The 16,944-nt window shown below is 42.1% G+C and overlaps 1 protein-coding gene across 3 annotated transcripts in view; it reads right to left on the reverse strand.

The window, feature by feature from the left end:
- LOC129816233 (glucose-6-phosphate exchanger SLC37A1-like) overlaps positions 1-14,512 on the reverse strand; it is a 32,616-nt gene extending 18,104 nt beyond the window's left edge. For 2 of the 3 annotated variants that reach the window (XM_055870470.1, XM_055870472.1), the window contains exons 1-4: positions 14,273-14,510; positions 5,233-5,314; positions 4,464-4,569; positions 4,144-4,222 (exon numbers count right to left, since the gene is read on the reverse strand). In XM_055870470.1, coding sequence (XP_055726445.1) covers positions 4,144-4,222; positions 4,464-4,569; positions 5,233-5,314; positions 14,273-14,328 — 323 coding nt within the window. In that variant the 5' untranslated portion in view covers positions 14,329-14,510. Of the gene's footprint in view, positions 1-4,143; positions 4,223-4,463; positions 4,570-5,232; positions 5,315-14,272 lie in introns of all 3 variants that reach the window. The other variant, XM_055870471.1, reaches the window with a different exon arrangement.
- Between the last annotated feature and the right edge of the window lie 2,432 nt (positions 14,513-16,944).

Genomic DNA, 16,944 nt, shown 5'->3' on the forward strand with positions numbered 1-16,944 from the left:
AAGGTCCTTTGCTGTTGTTCTGGGATTGATTTTCACTTTTCGCACCAAAGTAAGTTCATCTCTAGGAGACAGAACGCGTCTCCTTCCTGAAGCGGTATGACGGCCGCGTGGTCCAATGGGGTTTATACTTGCGTACTATTGTTTGTACAGATGAACGTGGTACCTTCAGGCGTTTTGAAATTGCTCCCAAGGATGAACCAGACTTGTGGAGGTCTACAACTATTTTTCCGAGGTCTTGCCTGATTTCTTTTGGTTTTCCCATGATGTCAAGCAAAGCAGCACTGAGTTTGAAGGTAGGCCTTGAAATACCTCCAATTGACTCAAATTATGTCAATTAGCCCATCAGAAGCTTCTAAAGCCATGACATCATCTTCTGGAATTTTCCAAGCTGTTTAAAAGGCACAGTCAACTTTGTGTATGTAAACCTCTGACCCACTGGAATTGTGATACAGTGAAATAAATGTCTGTAAACAATTGTTGGAAAAATTACTTGTGTCATGCACAAAGTAGATGTCCTAACCGACTTGCCAAAACTATAGTTTGTTAACAAGAAATTTGTGGAGTGGTTGAAAAACGAGTTTTAATGACTCCAACCTAAGTGTATGTAAACTTCCAACGTCAACTGTACATACATACATAGGCGAGGGCACTAGAACAGTCTGCAGCACCTGGCTTCCCCCTACTAGAATCTGAAGTCAAATGTCTACAGTTTACTGATGCTCTGGTGCTTCTGTCACCAACCAAGGAGGGCCTACAGCAGCACCTACACTACCGTTCAAAAGATTGGGGTCACTTAAAAATATCCTTGTTTTTGAAAGAAAAGCTAATTTTTTGTCCATTAAAATAACATACAATTGATCAGAAATACAGTGTAGACATTGTTAATGTTATAGCCTTCATTTCTCAGAACAAGAATAGACTGACGAGTTTCAGAAGACAGTTCTTTGTTTCTGGCCATTTTGAGCTTGTAATCAAACCCACAAATGCTGATGCTCCAGATTCTCAACTAGTCTAAAGAAGGCCAGTTTTATTGCTTATTTAGTCAGAACAACAGTTTTCAGCTGTGCTAACATAATTGCAAACGGGTTTTCTAATGATCAATTAGCCTTTTCAAATGATAAACTTGGATTAGCTAACAACGTGCTACTGGAACACAGGAGTGATGGTTGCTGATAATGGGCCTCTGTAAACCTATGTAGATATTCCTTTTTTTTTTTTTTTATTCTGCCGTTTCCTGCTACAATAGTCATTTACAACATTAACAATGTCTACACTGTATTTCTGATCAATTTGATGTTATTTTAATGGACAAAAACTGCTTTTCTTTCAAAAACAAGGACATTTCTAAGTGACCCCCAAATTTGGAACAGTAGTGTACATCTTCTGCACAGATTCTGTCAGACCTGGACTCTTGACAGTAACATATAAAAATAAAAATAAACATAATTGTGTTGCAAAAAAGTTCCTGTTACCAGGACCACAAATACAAATTCCATCTAGATACCATTGCCCTAGAGCACACAAACTATACCTACCTCTGCCTAAACATCAGCACTACAGATAACTTCCAAAAAGCTGCGATCGATCTGAGAGACAAGGTAAGAAGGGCCTTTTACGCCATGAAAAGGAACATAAAATTCAATATCCCAATTAGTATCTGGCTAAAAATAATTGAAATCAGTTAAAATTCTTGAATCAGGGTCTGCTCACCAACCAAGGATTCACAAAACGGGACAAACACTCTGCTAGACTCTGCTAGAGTTGTGGAGGTCACGAAATGTCATCAGCCGGTGATCCTCAAGCAAATAACTGTCGGTCTCAGGGTAATTGAACGTTAATTAACATAAACACACTTAGCATCTCCTGGCTTCCACACAGCCTACAAGCCACTGATACAGACCTGTGGAACATCTACATTTTAAAAAGTCTAATAAATCCATGTAATATAGCCTACACCTTCACAATAAATCCATTAATTATTTTAGACAGGTCTAAAGAAACATGACAGGAAAATGTAGTCTATTTCAGAAGAACAATAGCATACTCTGAGTTGTCCTTATGTTAGGTCCTGATCTGGCTATGTTAAATGGCTGTGGACTACATTAGTTCATTTAGCAGACAAGATTTGCTTAGAATTCCTTGGAATTATTTTATAGTATGAAGAATACTACTGAACAAAGCTGAATAAAATAGAAAGGATATTTTCTCCAAACGATTTGAGGGAGTGCGCACATGCGGCTAACAAAGAAATAGATACTTCTATATGCTTAATTTAGAGTTATTAATGTAACTTTAGTTGTTCTACAAACATTGGACTATATGTTTAGATTTTTAATACATTGTAAGGCTGCATGAGGCAACTCTAATGATTTTTAAAAAGTCGCTTGAAAAGGCACGAGCTCTGCTTTGTTTTTTTCACAGACTGTACACACTTCCTCAGTCGTCTCTCATTCACAATCTGACAAGCAGTTGATAACGCCTTGAATTTCCCGGCTGCATCCCCTTTGTGTGGCCATAATGCACCCTAAAAAAAAAGCCATGTCTTTTGCGGCCAGTGGCCGTTGTGTCTGTGGCCCGGAGTGCTGAGTTGTGCCCTTCTCCCCGAGTCCTCCAAAGCACCTCTCACTCACATGGCTCTCCATCACGTGATCAGGTCTTTCTCAGGTTACAAGTGAAGACAGACGCATCGGGGACGCAACTGCGCGCGTCCTTATCCAATTCCGAGGTGCATATTGAAGATATTGGAAGAACTGTCCACATTTACTTTGTCAGTCATCAAGATGAGTAGGCCTAACGAACAGCAAAAGCACTAACGAACAGCAAAAGCACTAGCCTAAGTCAATCTACTATCCCCATAGTACAAAAGTTGACCTATTCTATGCGAGAAACAAAATATTCCAAACATAGTCTGGGACAGCTGCGGGATGCGATAGATACCAATTTAATACAACCACGAGTAAAAAAAAATGTACGCAATGTGGCTGACGCAACAGATCAGAACGCTTAGCTTAAAATGTTGATAAACTATTAGGCTATTTCTTCACATAATAAGTGCAGCAATGCACACATGGTAGTAGGCTGTAAGCGTGAATGCTCCATTAGCGGGAAAACACCATTATCAAAAGTGACCGCAAAATGCTACTATGCATGTAATGCTTTTATTCTAAAGGTGCATTTTTATGGTGAAAATTATCTTCCCCAAAATTGAAACTCACACGCTGCTTATGTATGCCAGTTAGGCTCTTACAACCCTTGTAAAGCGAATTAATGTTCTTCATTTTAAGAAGTTATTTGGCCACGTTAGTTGTGATACAAATCTTATCAAAAAAATATAGGCCTGTGGGCTAAGCTACATAAGGTGTGAGACTGATTCGAATAAAAGCCGAAACAAAAAAAGGCATTGCCTTACGCTGGGCATCATTCACGCTAATATTGTCACCCATCAGACTATTCTTGATATAATCTTGTCTTTACAAATACTAAATAATATATGGTGTGAAATATGTTTTGATTTAGAATGGACCATTATCATGCACCCGTCTGGAAAGGAGGAGGAGAAAAGAAATACATGTCATCTATGTACTTAAATATCGAAAGGAGGACGCTTTTCCCGTGGCTCATTTTCATGTCAGCCAGGTAGCCTATACTCCGGTTGTAAAATAAGCAATGTGCTTAATATTAGGAAAGTTGAGAAATAAATAAATATAGAAATCTGAAGGATCCGCTTTTTAATAGTGGCCATCACTCGGTTTTCTCACGCCATTTCATAGCCTATAGAAAAATGTTGGCAAACATGAGCTCATGAAGTGTTTTATTGGATTTTTGATGACATTTGCATTGATGTCAGAGTGACAATAGAGCGCTGAGTACCAGACAGTTAGCAAGTTGGTAGGTTACTAATGACCATCAGCAGCATCAGATCTTGGAGAAGTCTAATCACTGTGACTAAACGGTCATGTGGAATTTGACTGCCTTCATGACTCGTGACCACCGGTGTGGCGGTAATACGGTCACCGCAACAGCCCTAGACTCTGCAGTCTGACTGTGACTGAAGGACGAGAGATGGGGAAGAGCTTTATGTGATAACTAGAGCCCAGAGGTTTTCCTGATCAGGTCAAGTGGACAGCCTAGTTTTAGCCTTACCTGAGGAACATGCCCACGGCATAGGCACAGAGGAAGGAGTAGTCCATGGCTCCCAGCAGCTGCTTATAGTTGCTTTTATCTAGGTATGGAGGTAGTTTTACATGAGAATGACATCAATTCAACCAAGGACCACTCATCTGAATACAGGCTCCTGGGTTTGGTTATGGGGATCGAAAACAATGTGTGAATGAATAGTAACAAATGTGTGATTAGTGATAAGTGTAGGGATAGAGTATGCATAACATTTAGTAGAGAATGTGGGAGAAAGAGGGATTGAGAGACTGAAAGAGGGGGAGAACAAGGGTTGAGTGGGGTCTCACCAAAGGGTTTCCAGCTGCACTCTGCAGCTGTGTGGAGGTTTGGCAGCTGGCTACTACTGGCTGTGGAGAGCTCATTGAGAGCTGAGCAGTTCTTATGTAGCTCACTCTGTGGAACAAATAATCATAGTGAGCAAACATTCACATGTGTGTGCACGCAATGAAAAAGAGCACAAACTATAGTAAACCCAACATATATAGCTGGTCAAACATTAATCTCATACATTTAATACTAAATATCAAGCTGCTTCCAGCCATGCAATGGTTCCAAGGTAAACAATATTGGATAACATTGGTTATATAAATGGTTAATCCCTGGCTCTGCTTTGGAAGGGACACTGTCATTCTGATATATCGTCACAGATAGGGGCACAACTTAGGGGGGACAATTTATTTTGGTTCCAGTCGGATAAACACTCCAAACAGCCTACCCGACAGCTCGGAAGCGTCCCATGGTTCTAAAGCACACCGTTGCCTCGTTTTGTATCATATTCCAATGATACAACTGGGGGGGACGAAAATGCTATTTCAGAATGCAGGATGAATCACATTGAGGCTGATCAGGTTACAATAACACCTGTGCTGATAACATGTATATTTAATGTGTGGATAGGAGTGTAGTGAGTAAATCTGTTATTATGTGCTATGCCAGTACAGCCCAGTAAATTCCCTCTAGGGTACATCAGTGTGTGTGTGTGTGTGTATATATACACATATATATATATATATATATATATATATATATATATATATATATATATATATATATTACCTTGACGATGCTGATGGGTTTTCTGGACAGGTGGAAGCTGGTGTACAGCAGGAAGGTGAGGCTAAATGTGAACGCTCGGTACCTGGAGGGGGACAACACAACACAAGGGGGCAGCAGTGAGAAGGGCTGGATAGGAGGAGGTAGTCAGTGGGTAGCATTCATCCCTGACCACTGAGAGTGAGATACCATTGTGAGAATGAAACGTTCAGTGTGAGGTTTGGGTTTAGGGTAATCTGATCCTAGATCTGTCCTTTGATAAACGAATCAAAAAAAAGAAATGTCCTCTCACTGTTAAGTGTGTAGAAATGACAATGAACCTACTTTATCAATAAATTATTATCTGAAAACTATTATTCTTAAAATCACAGTATTTTCAATATAAACTCAGCAAAAAAAGAAACGTTCTCCCACTGTCAACTGCGTTTATTTTCAGCAAACTTAACATGTGTAAATATTTGTATGAATATAAGTTCCACAGACATGTGACTAACAGAAATTGAATAATGTGTCCCTGAACAAGGGGGGGGGGGGTCAAAATCAAAAGTAACAGTTGGTATCTGCTGTGGCCACCAGCTGCTTTGACTTCACTAGGGTAGGGGGCAACATTCAGAATTTTGGATGAAAAGCGTGCCCAAATTAAACTGCCTGCTACTCAGGCCCAGAAGAAAGGATATGCATATAATTATTAGATTTGGATAGAAAACACTCTAAAGTTTCCAAAACTGTTAAAATAATGTCTGAGTATAACAGAACTGATATGGCAGGCGAAAACACGAGGAAAATCCAACCAGGAAGTACTATTATTTTGAAAGGCTGTTTTTCCATTGAAACCCTATCCACCATACAAAGACTTAGGACCCAGTTCACGAGCTCTGTGGCTTCCTCTACATGTGGCCAGTCTTTAGGCATTGTTTCAGGCTTTTTACTCTAAAAAATTAGGGAGATACAGCACTTTCAATCAGTGGCTAGTGGAAATTTCCATTCATCAGCCTGCGCCTGATCGGGAACGCACCTTTCTTGATTCTCATTTCCTATTGACGAAGCTTTTGTCCAGTTGAAATATTATTGATTATTTATGACAAAATCAACCGGAGGATTGATTTCAAACATCGTTTGGCATGTTTCTATTAACTTTGTGTACTTTTTTGACTTTTCGTCTGGACTTAGTGCCATAAGCATTCGGATTAATGGACAAAACACAAACAAAAAGGAGGTTTTTGGTCATAAAGAGGGACATTATCGAACAAAACAAACATTTATTGTCTGACATGGAGACCTGGGAGTGCCACCAGATGAAGATCAAAGGTAAGTGATTCATTTTAATGCTATTTCTGACTTTTGTGACACTCTCCTTGGCTGGAAAATGGCTGTATGGGTTTCTGTGGCTAGGTGCTGACCAAACATAATCGCAAAGTGTGCATTCTCCGTAAAGCCTTATGCAACCGCTGTGTCAGATTTCAGTTAAGGAGAAGTTTCTTTATTTGTATGTTTAACACTTGTATTGTTTATCAATGTTTATGATGAGTATTTATGTAATTTGATGTGGCTCTCTGCACTTTCACCAGATGTTTGTTTGAGACAATGCATTTCTGACCATAACGCGCCAATGTAAAAACTGAGATTTTTGGATATAAATATGTACTTTATTGAACAAAACATACATGTATTGTGTAACATGAAGTCCTATGAGTGCCATCTGATGAAGATCAAAGGTTAGTGATTCATTTTTTCTCTTTCTGCTTTTTGTGACTCCTCTCTTTGGCTGGAAAAATGGCTGTATGGTTTTCTGTGACGAGGTGCTGACCTAACATAATCGCATGGTGTACTTTCGCAGTAAAGCCTTTTTGAAATCGGACACTGTGGTTGGATTTACAATAAGTTTATCTTTAAAATGGTGGATAGTACATGTATGTTTGAGGAATTTTAATTATGGGATTTCTGTTGTTTTGAATTTGGCGCCCTGCAATTTCACTGGCTGTTGTCGAGGTGGGACGCTAGCGTCCCACTTGTATCAGAGAGGATAAGTACCACAGTGCATCTCCTCCTCATGGACTGCACCAGATTTGCCAGTTCTTGCTATGCGATGTTACCCCACTCTTCCACAAAGACACTTGCAAGTTCCCGGACATTTCTGGGGGAAATGGCCCTAGCACTCACCCTCCGATGCAACAGGTCCCAGACGTGCTCAATGGGATTGAGATCCGGGCTCGTTGCTGGCCATGGCAGAACACTGACATTCCTGTCTTGCAGGAAAGCACGCACAGAACGAGCAGTATGGAATTGTTATGCTGGAGGGTCATGTCAGGATGAGCCTGCAGGAAGGGTACCACATGAAGGAGGATGTCTTCCCTGTAATGCACAGCTTTGAGATTGCCTGCAAAGACAACAAGCTCAGTCCAATGATGCTGTGACACACCGCCCCAAACCATGACGGACCCTCCATCTCGATCACGCTCCAGAGTACAGGCGTCGGTGTAACGCTGAATCCTTCGACGATAAACGCGAATCCGACTATTACCCCTTGTGAGACAAAACCGTGACTCATCTGTGAGGAGCACTTTTTGCCAGTCCTGTCTGGTCCAGCGACAGTGGGTTTGTGCCCATAGGCGACGTTGTTACCGGTGATGTCTGGTGAGGACCTGCCTTACAGCAGGCCTACAAGCCCTCAGTCCAGCCTTTTCTCAGCCTTTCGCGGACAGTCTGAGCACAGATGGAGGGATTGTGCGTTCCTGGTATAACTTGGGCAGTTTTTGCCATCCTGTACCTGTCCCGCAGGTGTGATGTTCGGATGTACCGATCCTGTGCAGGTGTTGTTACACCTGTCTGTCACTACGAGGACGATCAGCTGTCCGTCCTCTCCCTGTAGCGCTGTCTTAGGCATCTCATAGTACGGACATTGCAATTTATTGCCCTGGCCACATCTGCAGTCCTCATGCCCCCTTGCAGCATGCCTAAGGCACGTTCACGCGGATGAGCAGGGACCCTGGGCATCTTTCTTTTGATGTTTTTCAGAGTCCGTAGAAAGGCCTCTTTAGTGTCCTAAGTCTTCATAACTGTGACCTTAATTGCCTACCGTCTGTAAACTGTTAGTGTCTTAACGACTGTTCCACAGATGCATGTTCATTAATAGTTTATGGTTCATTGAACAAGCATGGGAAACGGTGTTGAAACCCTTAACAATGAAGATTTTTACGAATTGTTTTTAAAAGACAGGGTCCTGAAAAAGGGCCGTTTATGTTAACTTGTATTCTGAGAGGGTGGAGGACAACTGGACCTCTTGGCTGGACTGACTGACTTCGTTTAAAGTGGCGTAAATGAGCTGAATGGAGATCAAATATTTCACCGACAAACTGTAGCTAGCTACATCTATACAATCAAAGTAATTTGCAAAATACAGCTGAAGTTGGAAGTTTACATACACAAAGGTTGGAGAAATTAAAACTCGTTTTTCAACCACAACAAACTATAGTTTTGGCAAGTCGGTTAGGACATCTACTTTACGCATGGCACAAGTAATTTTTCCAAAAATTGTTTACAGATTATTTCACTGTATCACAATTCCAGTGTGTCAGAAGTTTACATTCACTAAGTTGACTGTGCCTTTAAACAGCTTGGAAAATTCCAGAAAATGATGTCATGGCTTTAGAAGCTTCTGATCAGCTAATTGACATAATTTGAGTCAATTGGAGGTGTACCTGTGGATGTATTTCAAGGCCTACCTTCAAACTCAGTGCCTCTTTGCTTGACATCATGGGAAAAAATCAAAAGAAATCAGGCAAGACCTCAGAAAAATAATTGTAGACCTCCACAAGTCGGGTTCATCCTTGGGAGCAATTTCCAAATGCCTGAAGGTACCACGTTCATCTGTACAATTAATAGTACGCAAGTATAAACACCATGGGACCACGCAGCCGTCATACCGCTCAGGAAGAAGACGTGTTCTGTCTCCTAGAAATGAACGTACTTTGGTGCGAAAAGTGAAAATCAATCCCAGAACAGCAGCAAAGGACCGTGTGAAGATGCTGGAGGAAACAGGTACAAAAGTATCTATACCCACAGTAAAACGAGTCCTATATCGACATAACCTGAAAGGCCGCTCAGCAAGGAAGAAGCCACTGCTCCAAAACCGCCAGACTACGATTTGCAGCTGCACATGGGGACAAAGATCATACTTTCTGGAGAAATGTCCTCTGGTCTGATGTCCTCTGGTCTGTTTGGCCATAATGACCATCGTTATGATTGGAGGAAAAAGGAGGAGGCTTGCAAGCTGAAGAGCATTATCCCAACCGTGGAGCACAGGGGTGGCAGCATCATGTTGTGGGGGTGCTTTGCTGCAGGAGGGACTGGTGTAAATCATAAAATAGATGGCCTCATGAGGACGGAAAATTGTCAATATATTGAAGCAACATCTCGAGACATCAGTCAGGAAGTTAAAGCTTGGTCGCAAATGGGTCTTCCAAATGGACAATGAATACTTCCAAAGTTGTGGCAAAATGGCTTAAGGACAACAAAGTCAAGGTATTGGAGTGGCCATCACAAAGCCCTGACCTCAATCCCATAGACAATTTGTGGACAGAACTGAAAAAGCATGTGCGAGCAAGGAGGCCTACAAACCTGACTCAGTTACACCAGCTCAGTCAGGAGGAATGGGCCAAAATTCACCCAACTTATTGTGGGAAGATAGTGGAAGGCTACCCGAAACATTTGACCCAAGTTCAACAATTTAAAGGCAATGCTACCAAATACTAATTGAGTGTATGTAAACTTCTGACCCACTGGGAATGTGATGAATAAAAGCTTAAAGAAATAATTCTATACTATTATTCTGACATTTCACATTCATAAAATTAAGTGGTGATCCTAACTGACCTAAGACAGGGCATTTTTACTAGGATTAAATGTCAGGAATTGTGAAAAACTGAGATTAAATGTATTTGGCTGAGGTGTATGTAAACTTCTGACTAATTCAAAGTACACAGTGAGAACTGGTAAGTATAACAAAGGCCAGGATGTGCCGTTCCTTTAAATTTCCCACTCAGTCATTTCCTTGTGGACTTGTGCAATTGGCAAACAAATTGAGTTTGACATATACGGACACGTCTACCCCCTGACCTAGCTAAACGCAGCCACCTCGACGTCAGTCTGCTCCTTACCTAGCCAAACACAGCCACCATGACGTGGGTCTGCCCCTGAACGACCCTGACCTAGCCAAATGCAGCCACCTCGACGTGGGTCTGCCCCTGGACAAGCCAAATACAGCCACTTATGGCAGTCTGGACGTCTTAACACCCCCATAAACCATTCCTAGAGACCAATTGCTAAGGAGTGGAAAGTAGCCAGAGTGAAGAATCCCTGATTGCCTTTGCACATTCACCAGCTGGGCAGCATGTGTGCGTGTTTGTATCTCTCTCTCCATGTGTCTAGTGGGGAGGGGGTTGTGTTCATAAGACAGGAAGGGGACAGTTAGGGCACTGGCAATGTGTCTTCCTTGTTGGCAGTAATTTAGTGAAAAACATGTCAGTGGCTCTGTGACACCACAGAACACCACCACTGTCCCACCTCAAATCAAACTTTAATTTGCCACGTGCCGAATTCAACAAGTGTAGACTTTACCGGGAAATGCTTACTTACAAGCCCTTAACCAACAGTGCAGTTCAAGAAGAAGAAAATATTTACCAGTAGACTAAAATAAAAAGCCATAATAAAAAGTAACACAGTAAGAATAAAAATACCAAGTCAGTGTGCAGGGGTACAGGCTAGTTGAGGTAATCTGTACATGTAGGTGGGGGCGAAGTGACTATGCATAGGTAACAAACAAACAGTGAGTAGCAGCGGGGGGAAGACAAACAGGTTTCCCTCAAGAATTACCCTGTATTTAGCGCCATCCATCATTTCTTCAATTCTGACCAGTTTCCCAGTCCCTGGCAATGAAAAACATCCCCACAGCATGATGCTGCCACCACCATGCTTCACTATGGGGATGGTGTTCTCGGGGTGATGAGGGGTTGGGTTTGCGCCAGACATAGCGCTTTCCTTGATGGTCAAAAAGCTACATTTTAGTCTCATCTGACAAGAATACCTTCTTCCATATGTTTGGGGAGTCTCCCACATGCCTATTTTTTTATTCTTTAAGCAATGGCTTTTTTTCTGGCCACTCTTCCGTAAAGACCCAGCTCTGTGGAGTATACGGCATAAAGTAGTCCTATGGACAGATACTCCAATCTCCGCTGTGGAGCTTTGCAGCTCTTAAAGGGTTATCTTTGGTCTCTTTGTTGCCTCTCTGATTAATGCCCTCCTTGCCTGGTCTGTGAGTTTTGGTGGGCGGCCCTCTCTTGGCAGGTGTGTTGTGGTACCATATTCTTAAAAAAATAATAATAATGGATTTAATGGTGCCCCGTGGGATGTTCAAAGTTTCAGATATGTTTTTAAACCCAACCCTGATCTGTACTTCTCTACAACTTTGTCACTGACCTGTTTGGATAGGTCCTTGGTCTTCGTGGTGCCCCTTGCTTAATGGTGTTGCAGACTCCTTGGGCCTTTCAGAACAGGTGTATATATACACTGAGATCATGTGACAGATCATGTGACACTTAGATTGCACAGGTGGACTAACTAATTATGTAACTTCTAAAAGTAATTGGTTGCACCAGATCTTATTTAGGGCCTTCCTTGCAAAGGGGGTGAATACATACGCACGCACCAATTTTACGATTAAAATTTATGTGAAAGTTATTTTTTCCATTTCACCAATTTGGACTATTTTGTGTACGTTCATTACATTAAATCCAAACAAAAATCCATTTAAATTACAGGTTGTAAAGCAACAAAATAGGAAAAACGCCAAGGTGGATGAATACTTTTGCAAGGCGCTGCACTGTGGGGACCACGTCATCGATGCACTTATTGGTGAAGCCGATGACGGAGGTGGTGTATTCCTCAATGCCATTGGATGAATCCCGGAACATATTCCAGTCTGTGCTAGCAAAACTGTCCTGTAGTGTAGCTTCCGCGTCATCTGAACAGTTCCGTATTGAGCGAGTCACTGGTACGTCCTGCTTTAGTTTTTGCTTGTAAGCAGGAATCAGGAGCATAGAATTGTGGTCCGATTTACCAAATGGAGGGTGGGGGAGAGCGTTGTATGCATCTCTGTGTGTTTTTTTATTTATTTATTTATTTCACGTTTATTTAACCAGGTAGGCCAGTTGAGAACGAGTTATAATCTACAACTGTGACCTGTCCAAGATAAAGCAAAGCAGTGCGACGAAGTGTGTGGAGTAAATGTGGTCTTGGATTCCCCCCCCCCCCCCCCCCCCCCCTGGTTGCACATGTGACATGGTGGTAAAAATGTGGTAAAACTGATTTAAGTTTCCTGCATTAAAGTCCCCGGCCACTAGAAGCGCCGCTTCTGGATGAGCATTTTCTTCTTTACTTATGGCCTTATAGAGTTGGTTGAGAGCAGTCTTAGTGCCAGCTTCGCTTTGTGGTGGTAAATAGACGGCTACAAATACAGATGAGTACTCTCTTGGTAGATAGTGTGGTCGACAGCTTATCATAAGGTACTCTACCTCAGGCGAGCAATATCTCGAGACATCTTTAATATTAGACATCGCGCAAAAGCTGTTATTGACAAAAAGACACACACCCCCACCCCTCGTCTTACCAGAGGTAGCGTCTCTGTTCTGCCGGTGCATGGAAAATCCTGACAGCTCTATATTGTCCGTTTCTTCGTTCAGCCACGTCTCGGTGAAACATAAGATGTTACAGTTTTTAATGTCCTGTTGGTAGGATAATCTTAATAGTAGGTCATCAATTTTATTTTCTAACGAGTGCAAGTTAGCAAGAAGAATGGAAGGCATTGGGAGTTTACTCGCTCGCCTCCGGCTTCTCAGAAGGACCCCCGATCCGCGTCCCCTTTTTTGGCGTCTTTTCGCGCAAAAGGCCTGGATCTGGGCCTGTTTCAGTGAAAGCAGGATATCCTTCTCGTCGGACTCTTTAAAGGAAAAAGTTTCTTCCAGTCCGCAGTGAGTAATTGCTTTTCTGATGTTCAGAAGTTGTTTTCGGTCATAAGAGACGGTAGCACCAACATTATGTACACAATACATTAAAAAACAAGTTACACAAAACGCAAAACAAATAACAAAATTGCACAATTTGTTGGGAGAATGTAAAACGTCAGTCATGTTCTTTGACGCCAACTCTCTGATAGGACCAGACATACGGGGCGGCAGGTAGACTAGTGGTTAGAGCATTGGGCCAGTGACCGAAAGGTTGCTGGATCGAATCCCCGAGCTGACAAGGTAAAAATCTGTTGTTCTACCCCTGAACAAGGCAGTTAACTCACTGTTTCCTGGTAGGCTGTCATTGTAAATAAGAATTTGTTCTTAACTGACTCGCCTGGTTAAATAAAGGTGAAATAAAAAATACAATATAGGAGACTGCGTAGAGGGAGACTGGACTGGCTACAGCCACACAGGTACAAAGGTTTACAACCTTGATTTCAGCATGCCACTCACTCGCACTGTATTACAAGTCAGTCTGAATGCAATTAAATGTGATAAAGCTCTAAGAAATACTTCAAAGTCAGGTTCAGAACATGGTTCCCCACTCTTTCTCTTGATAACTCCTGATCTTATTTTTTCCTGAGCTGGAACAACTCCTGGCCCTAATAATGACTGGGATACGTGATCATTAAGCTGCCTGTAAGTAGATGGTACGTATGCCCTACTCTACATGATGTACGGGAACTTAGAGGACAGTTCTGTTATTTGCACAGTGTTCTCGCTCTCTTTCTCTGTGTCCCGGCTAATTCACTCTCTTGCAGAACACACATAATTAGGAATAAATAGAAAACAGCTACAAGCACAGACACACTCACATGTACACTCCTGCACAGGCACACACATGAACAGTATGGCTTGAGCCCTGAGGTCTCTTCAACATAAGTCATCAACAATTTACAACTAAGTTCACGTGTAAGCCAGACCTGTACTGACAAACCAACAGAACGTATTGATCTGACAGACAGACATACAGAACTCACCACTGGTCTCTGTTGAAGGAGGCCAGGAAGCGGATGCCAGGTGGCACAGGGGCCATGATGATTGGGTGATAACGGGCACTGCGGGGTCAGGAGTCAACAGATCGGTAGATCTCACAGCAATGATGACCAACACACAGAACTGCAGCTCACCTCTGTCCAGAAGAACCCTGTGAGCTCAACACTAGGCCTGGGAGACATGGCCAAGAACCTGCTGGAATAACCCCTCAGAAGTGTTCTCCTACAGGGCACAAAAACAAAAGAAAGTTTCAAACACAGCAGGACCTCTGAAGTCAGCATGGGCATCTCTCTCCATTCCATAATGTAAGTTCTATAAATTTAATTTTGTGGATGTACAGTTCGGAAAGTATTCAGACCCCTTGACTTATTTCACATTTTGTTACGTTAGTCTTATTCTAAAATTGATTAAATAAAGAGAATTACTCAGCAATCCCCACACAATGACAAAGCTAAAACAGGTTTAGACAAATTGATATAAAAAATACATATATAAATACCTTATTTACATTAGTATTCAGACCCTTTGCTGGGAATTTTGCTTAAATGAATCAAAAAGAGTTTGCTTATAACAGTGAACCTTTTTTGTGGGATACACATAGGGCAATTCTAGGTCTTGTGGCATATTTTGGTTAAACTCTCCCCAATTCAATGGAATTGCAACCCTCTGCATACACAGTGCATTCTTCCATCATTCTTCCATCACAGCTGATTCTGAAGATCTTGCACACTAATGAGATGCTATTGAGCCCACACTACTACAACTGTCTGAGCCGAGGACTACATGCTTTCTGGTAGGTTTTGATTACAATACTGGGTGGGGTGAATATATTTTATATGACATACATGATGTTTTGTTAACTAGTAAACAGTAGCCTACAGCAAAGTGTGTTTAAATAATTTCTAACTTAACAATTTCTGCTAGTTAGTTTTTGCTACCGTGTGGGTTTTAGCTTGCTTGAGCCTACTAACTGAGGGAGTGTTAATTCACCTGTTTCCATACATTTTATTTTAAAACATTTATCTTAGAAAAGGAATTGTTTAATCTAACTGCTTAACTATTTATCTGTACATGGAATTGTATAATTTTTCTTTTACTCCTTTTTTTCTAATCTTTACAGGAAAATGCCACGGGCACTATCTGATGTGTGGCGACATTTCACTGCAGCTAATGTAGAAGGAAAAGCTGTGTAAATTTGCAAATACTGTGCCAAATCATATGTGAAGAACACAACAAAGATGCAGAATCATCTGGCCAAGTGCATAAAGTTCCCTCAGCGCTCACAACAAGCAACCTCTGACAAAAGTCCCTCTACTTCAAGTCGTGGTGAAAATTATGAATCGGACACCTTATCGATAGCAACAACTCACGGTCCTCCTGGAATCAGAAGTGTTTTTGACTCAATGGAGGAACGTAGTCAGAGAAATGCTGATGAATGTCTTGCTCGAGCTGTGTATGCAACTGGTTCACCTCTGATGTTCACAGGCAATGTATATTGGAAGTTTTTCTGAATGTTCTCTGCCTAGCATACACCCCTCCAACCAAACATGCTTTATCTACTAATTTGCTGGATGCAGAGTTCAAGTGAAGGTTAAGCAAATCATAGAGAAAGCAGACTGTATTGCAATCATCTCTGATGGGTGGTCAAAAGTTTGTGGGCAAGGAATAATTAACTGCATCATCTCCACCCCTCAACCAGTATTCTACAAGAGCACTGACACAAGGGACACACCGGTCTCTACATTGCAGATGAGCTGAAGGCAGTTATCAATGACCTTGGACCACAAAAGGTACTTGCACTGGTGACAGAATGCTGCGAACATGAAGGCTGCTTGGTCTAAAGTGAAGGAGTCCTACCCTAACATCACACCCATTGCCTGTGATGCTCATGCATTGAATCTGCTCCTCAAGGACATCGTGGCACTGAAAACAATGGATACACTCTGCAAGAGAGCCAAGGAGATGGTTAGATATGTGAAGGGTCATCAAGTTATAGCAGCAATCTACCTCACCAAGTAAAGTGAGACGAATAAGAGCACCACATTGAAGCTGTCCAGCAACACCCGTTGGGGTGGTGTTGTCATCATGTTTGACAGTCTCCTGGAGGGGAAGAAGTCTCTCCAAGAAATGGCCATATCAGTCTGCCGATATGGACAGCCCCATCAAGGGTGATGTATTTTGGGAGAGAGTGGTAAGCAGCCTGAAACTCCTGAAACCTATAGCAGAAGCCTTTGCACGGATTGAGGGAGACAATGCCATCCTGTCTGATGTTCAGACTCTGCTTGCAGATGTAAGAGAAAAAATCCGTACTGCCCTGCCCACTTCACTGTTGCTCCAAGCAGAAGAAACTGCAATCCCTGAAATACATTAAAAAGCGTGAAGACTTCTATCTGAAGCCCATACACAACGCAGCGTACATGTTGGACCCCAAGTATGCTGGCAAGAGCATCCTGTCTGGTGCAGAGATTAACAAGACCTATGGTGTCATCACTACCATGTCTCACCACCTTGGCCTGGATGAGGGCAAGGTTCTTGGCAGTCTGGCGAAATACACTTCCAAGCAAGGGCTTTGGGATGGAGATGAGATATCTTGGCACGACTGCCATATTGCATCAGCCATCTGGTGGTAGGGACTTTGTGGATCTGAGGCTCTTTC

The sequence above is a fragment of the Salvelinus fontinalis genome, chromosome 19 (assembly GCF_029448725.1).
Source record: "Salvelinus fontinalis isolate EN_2023a chromosome 19, ASM2944872v1, whole genome shotgun sequence".
NCBI classification, from domain to species: domain Eukaryota; kingdom Metazoa; phylum Chordata; class Actinopteri; order Salmoniformes; family Salmonidae; genus Salvelinus; species Salvelinus fontinalis.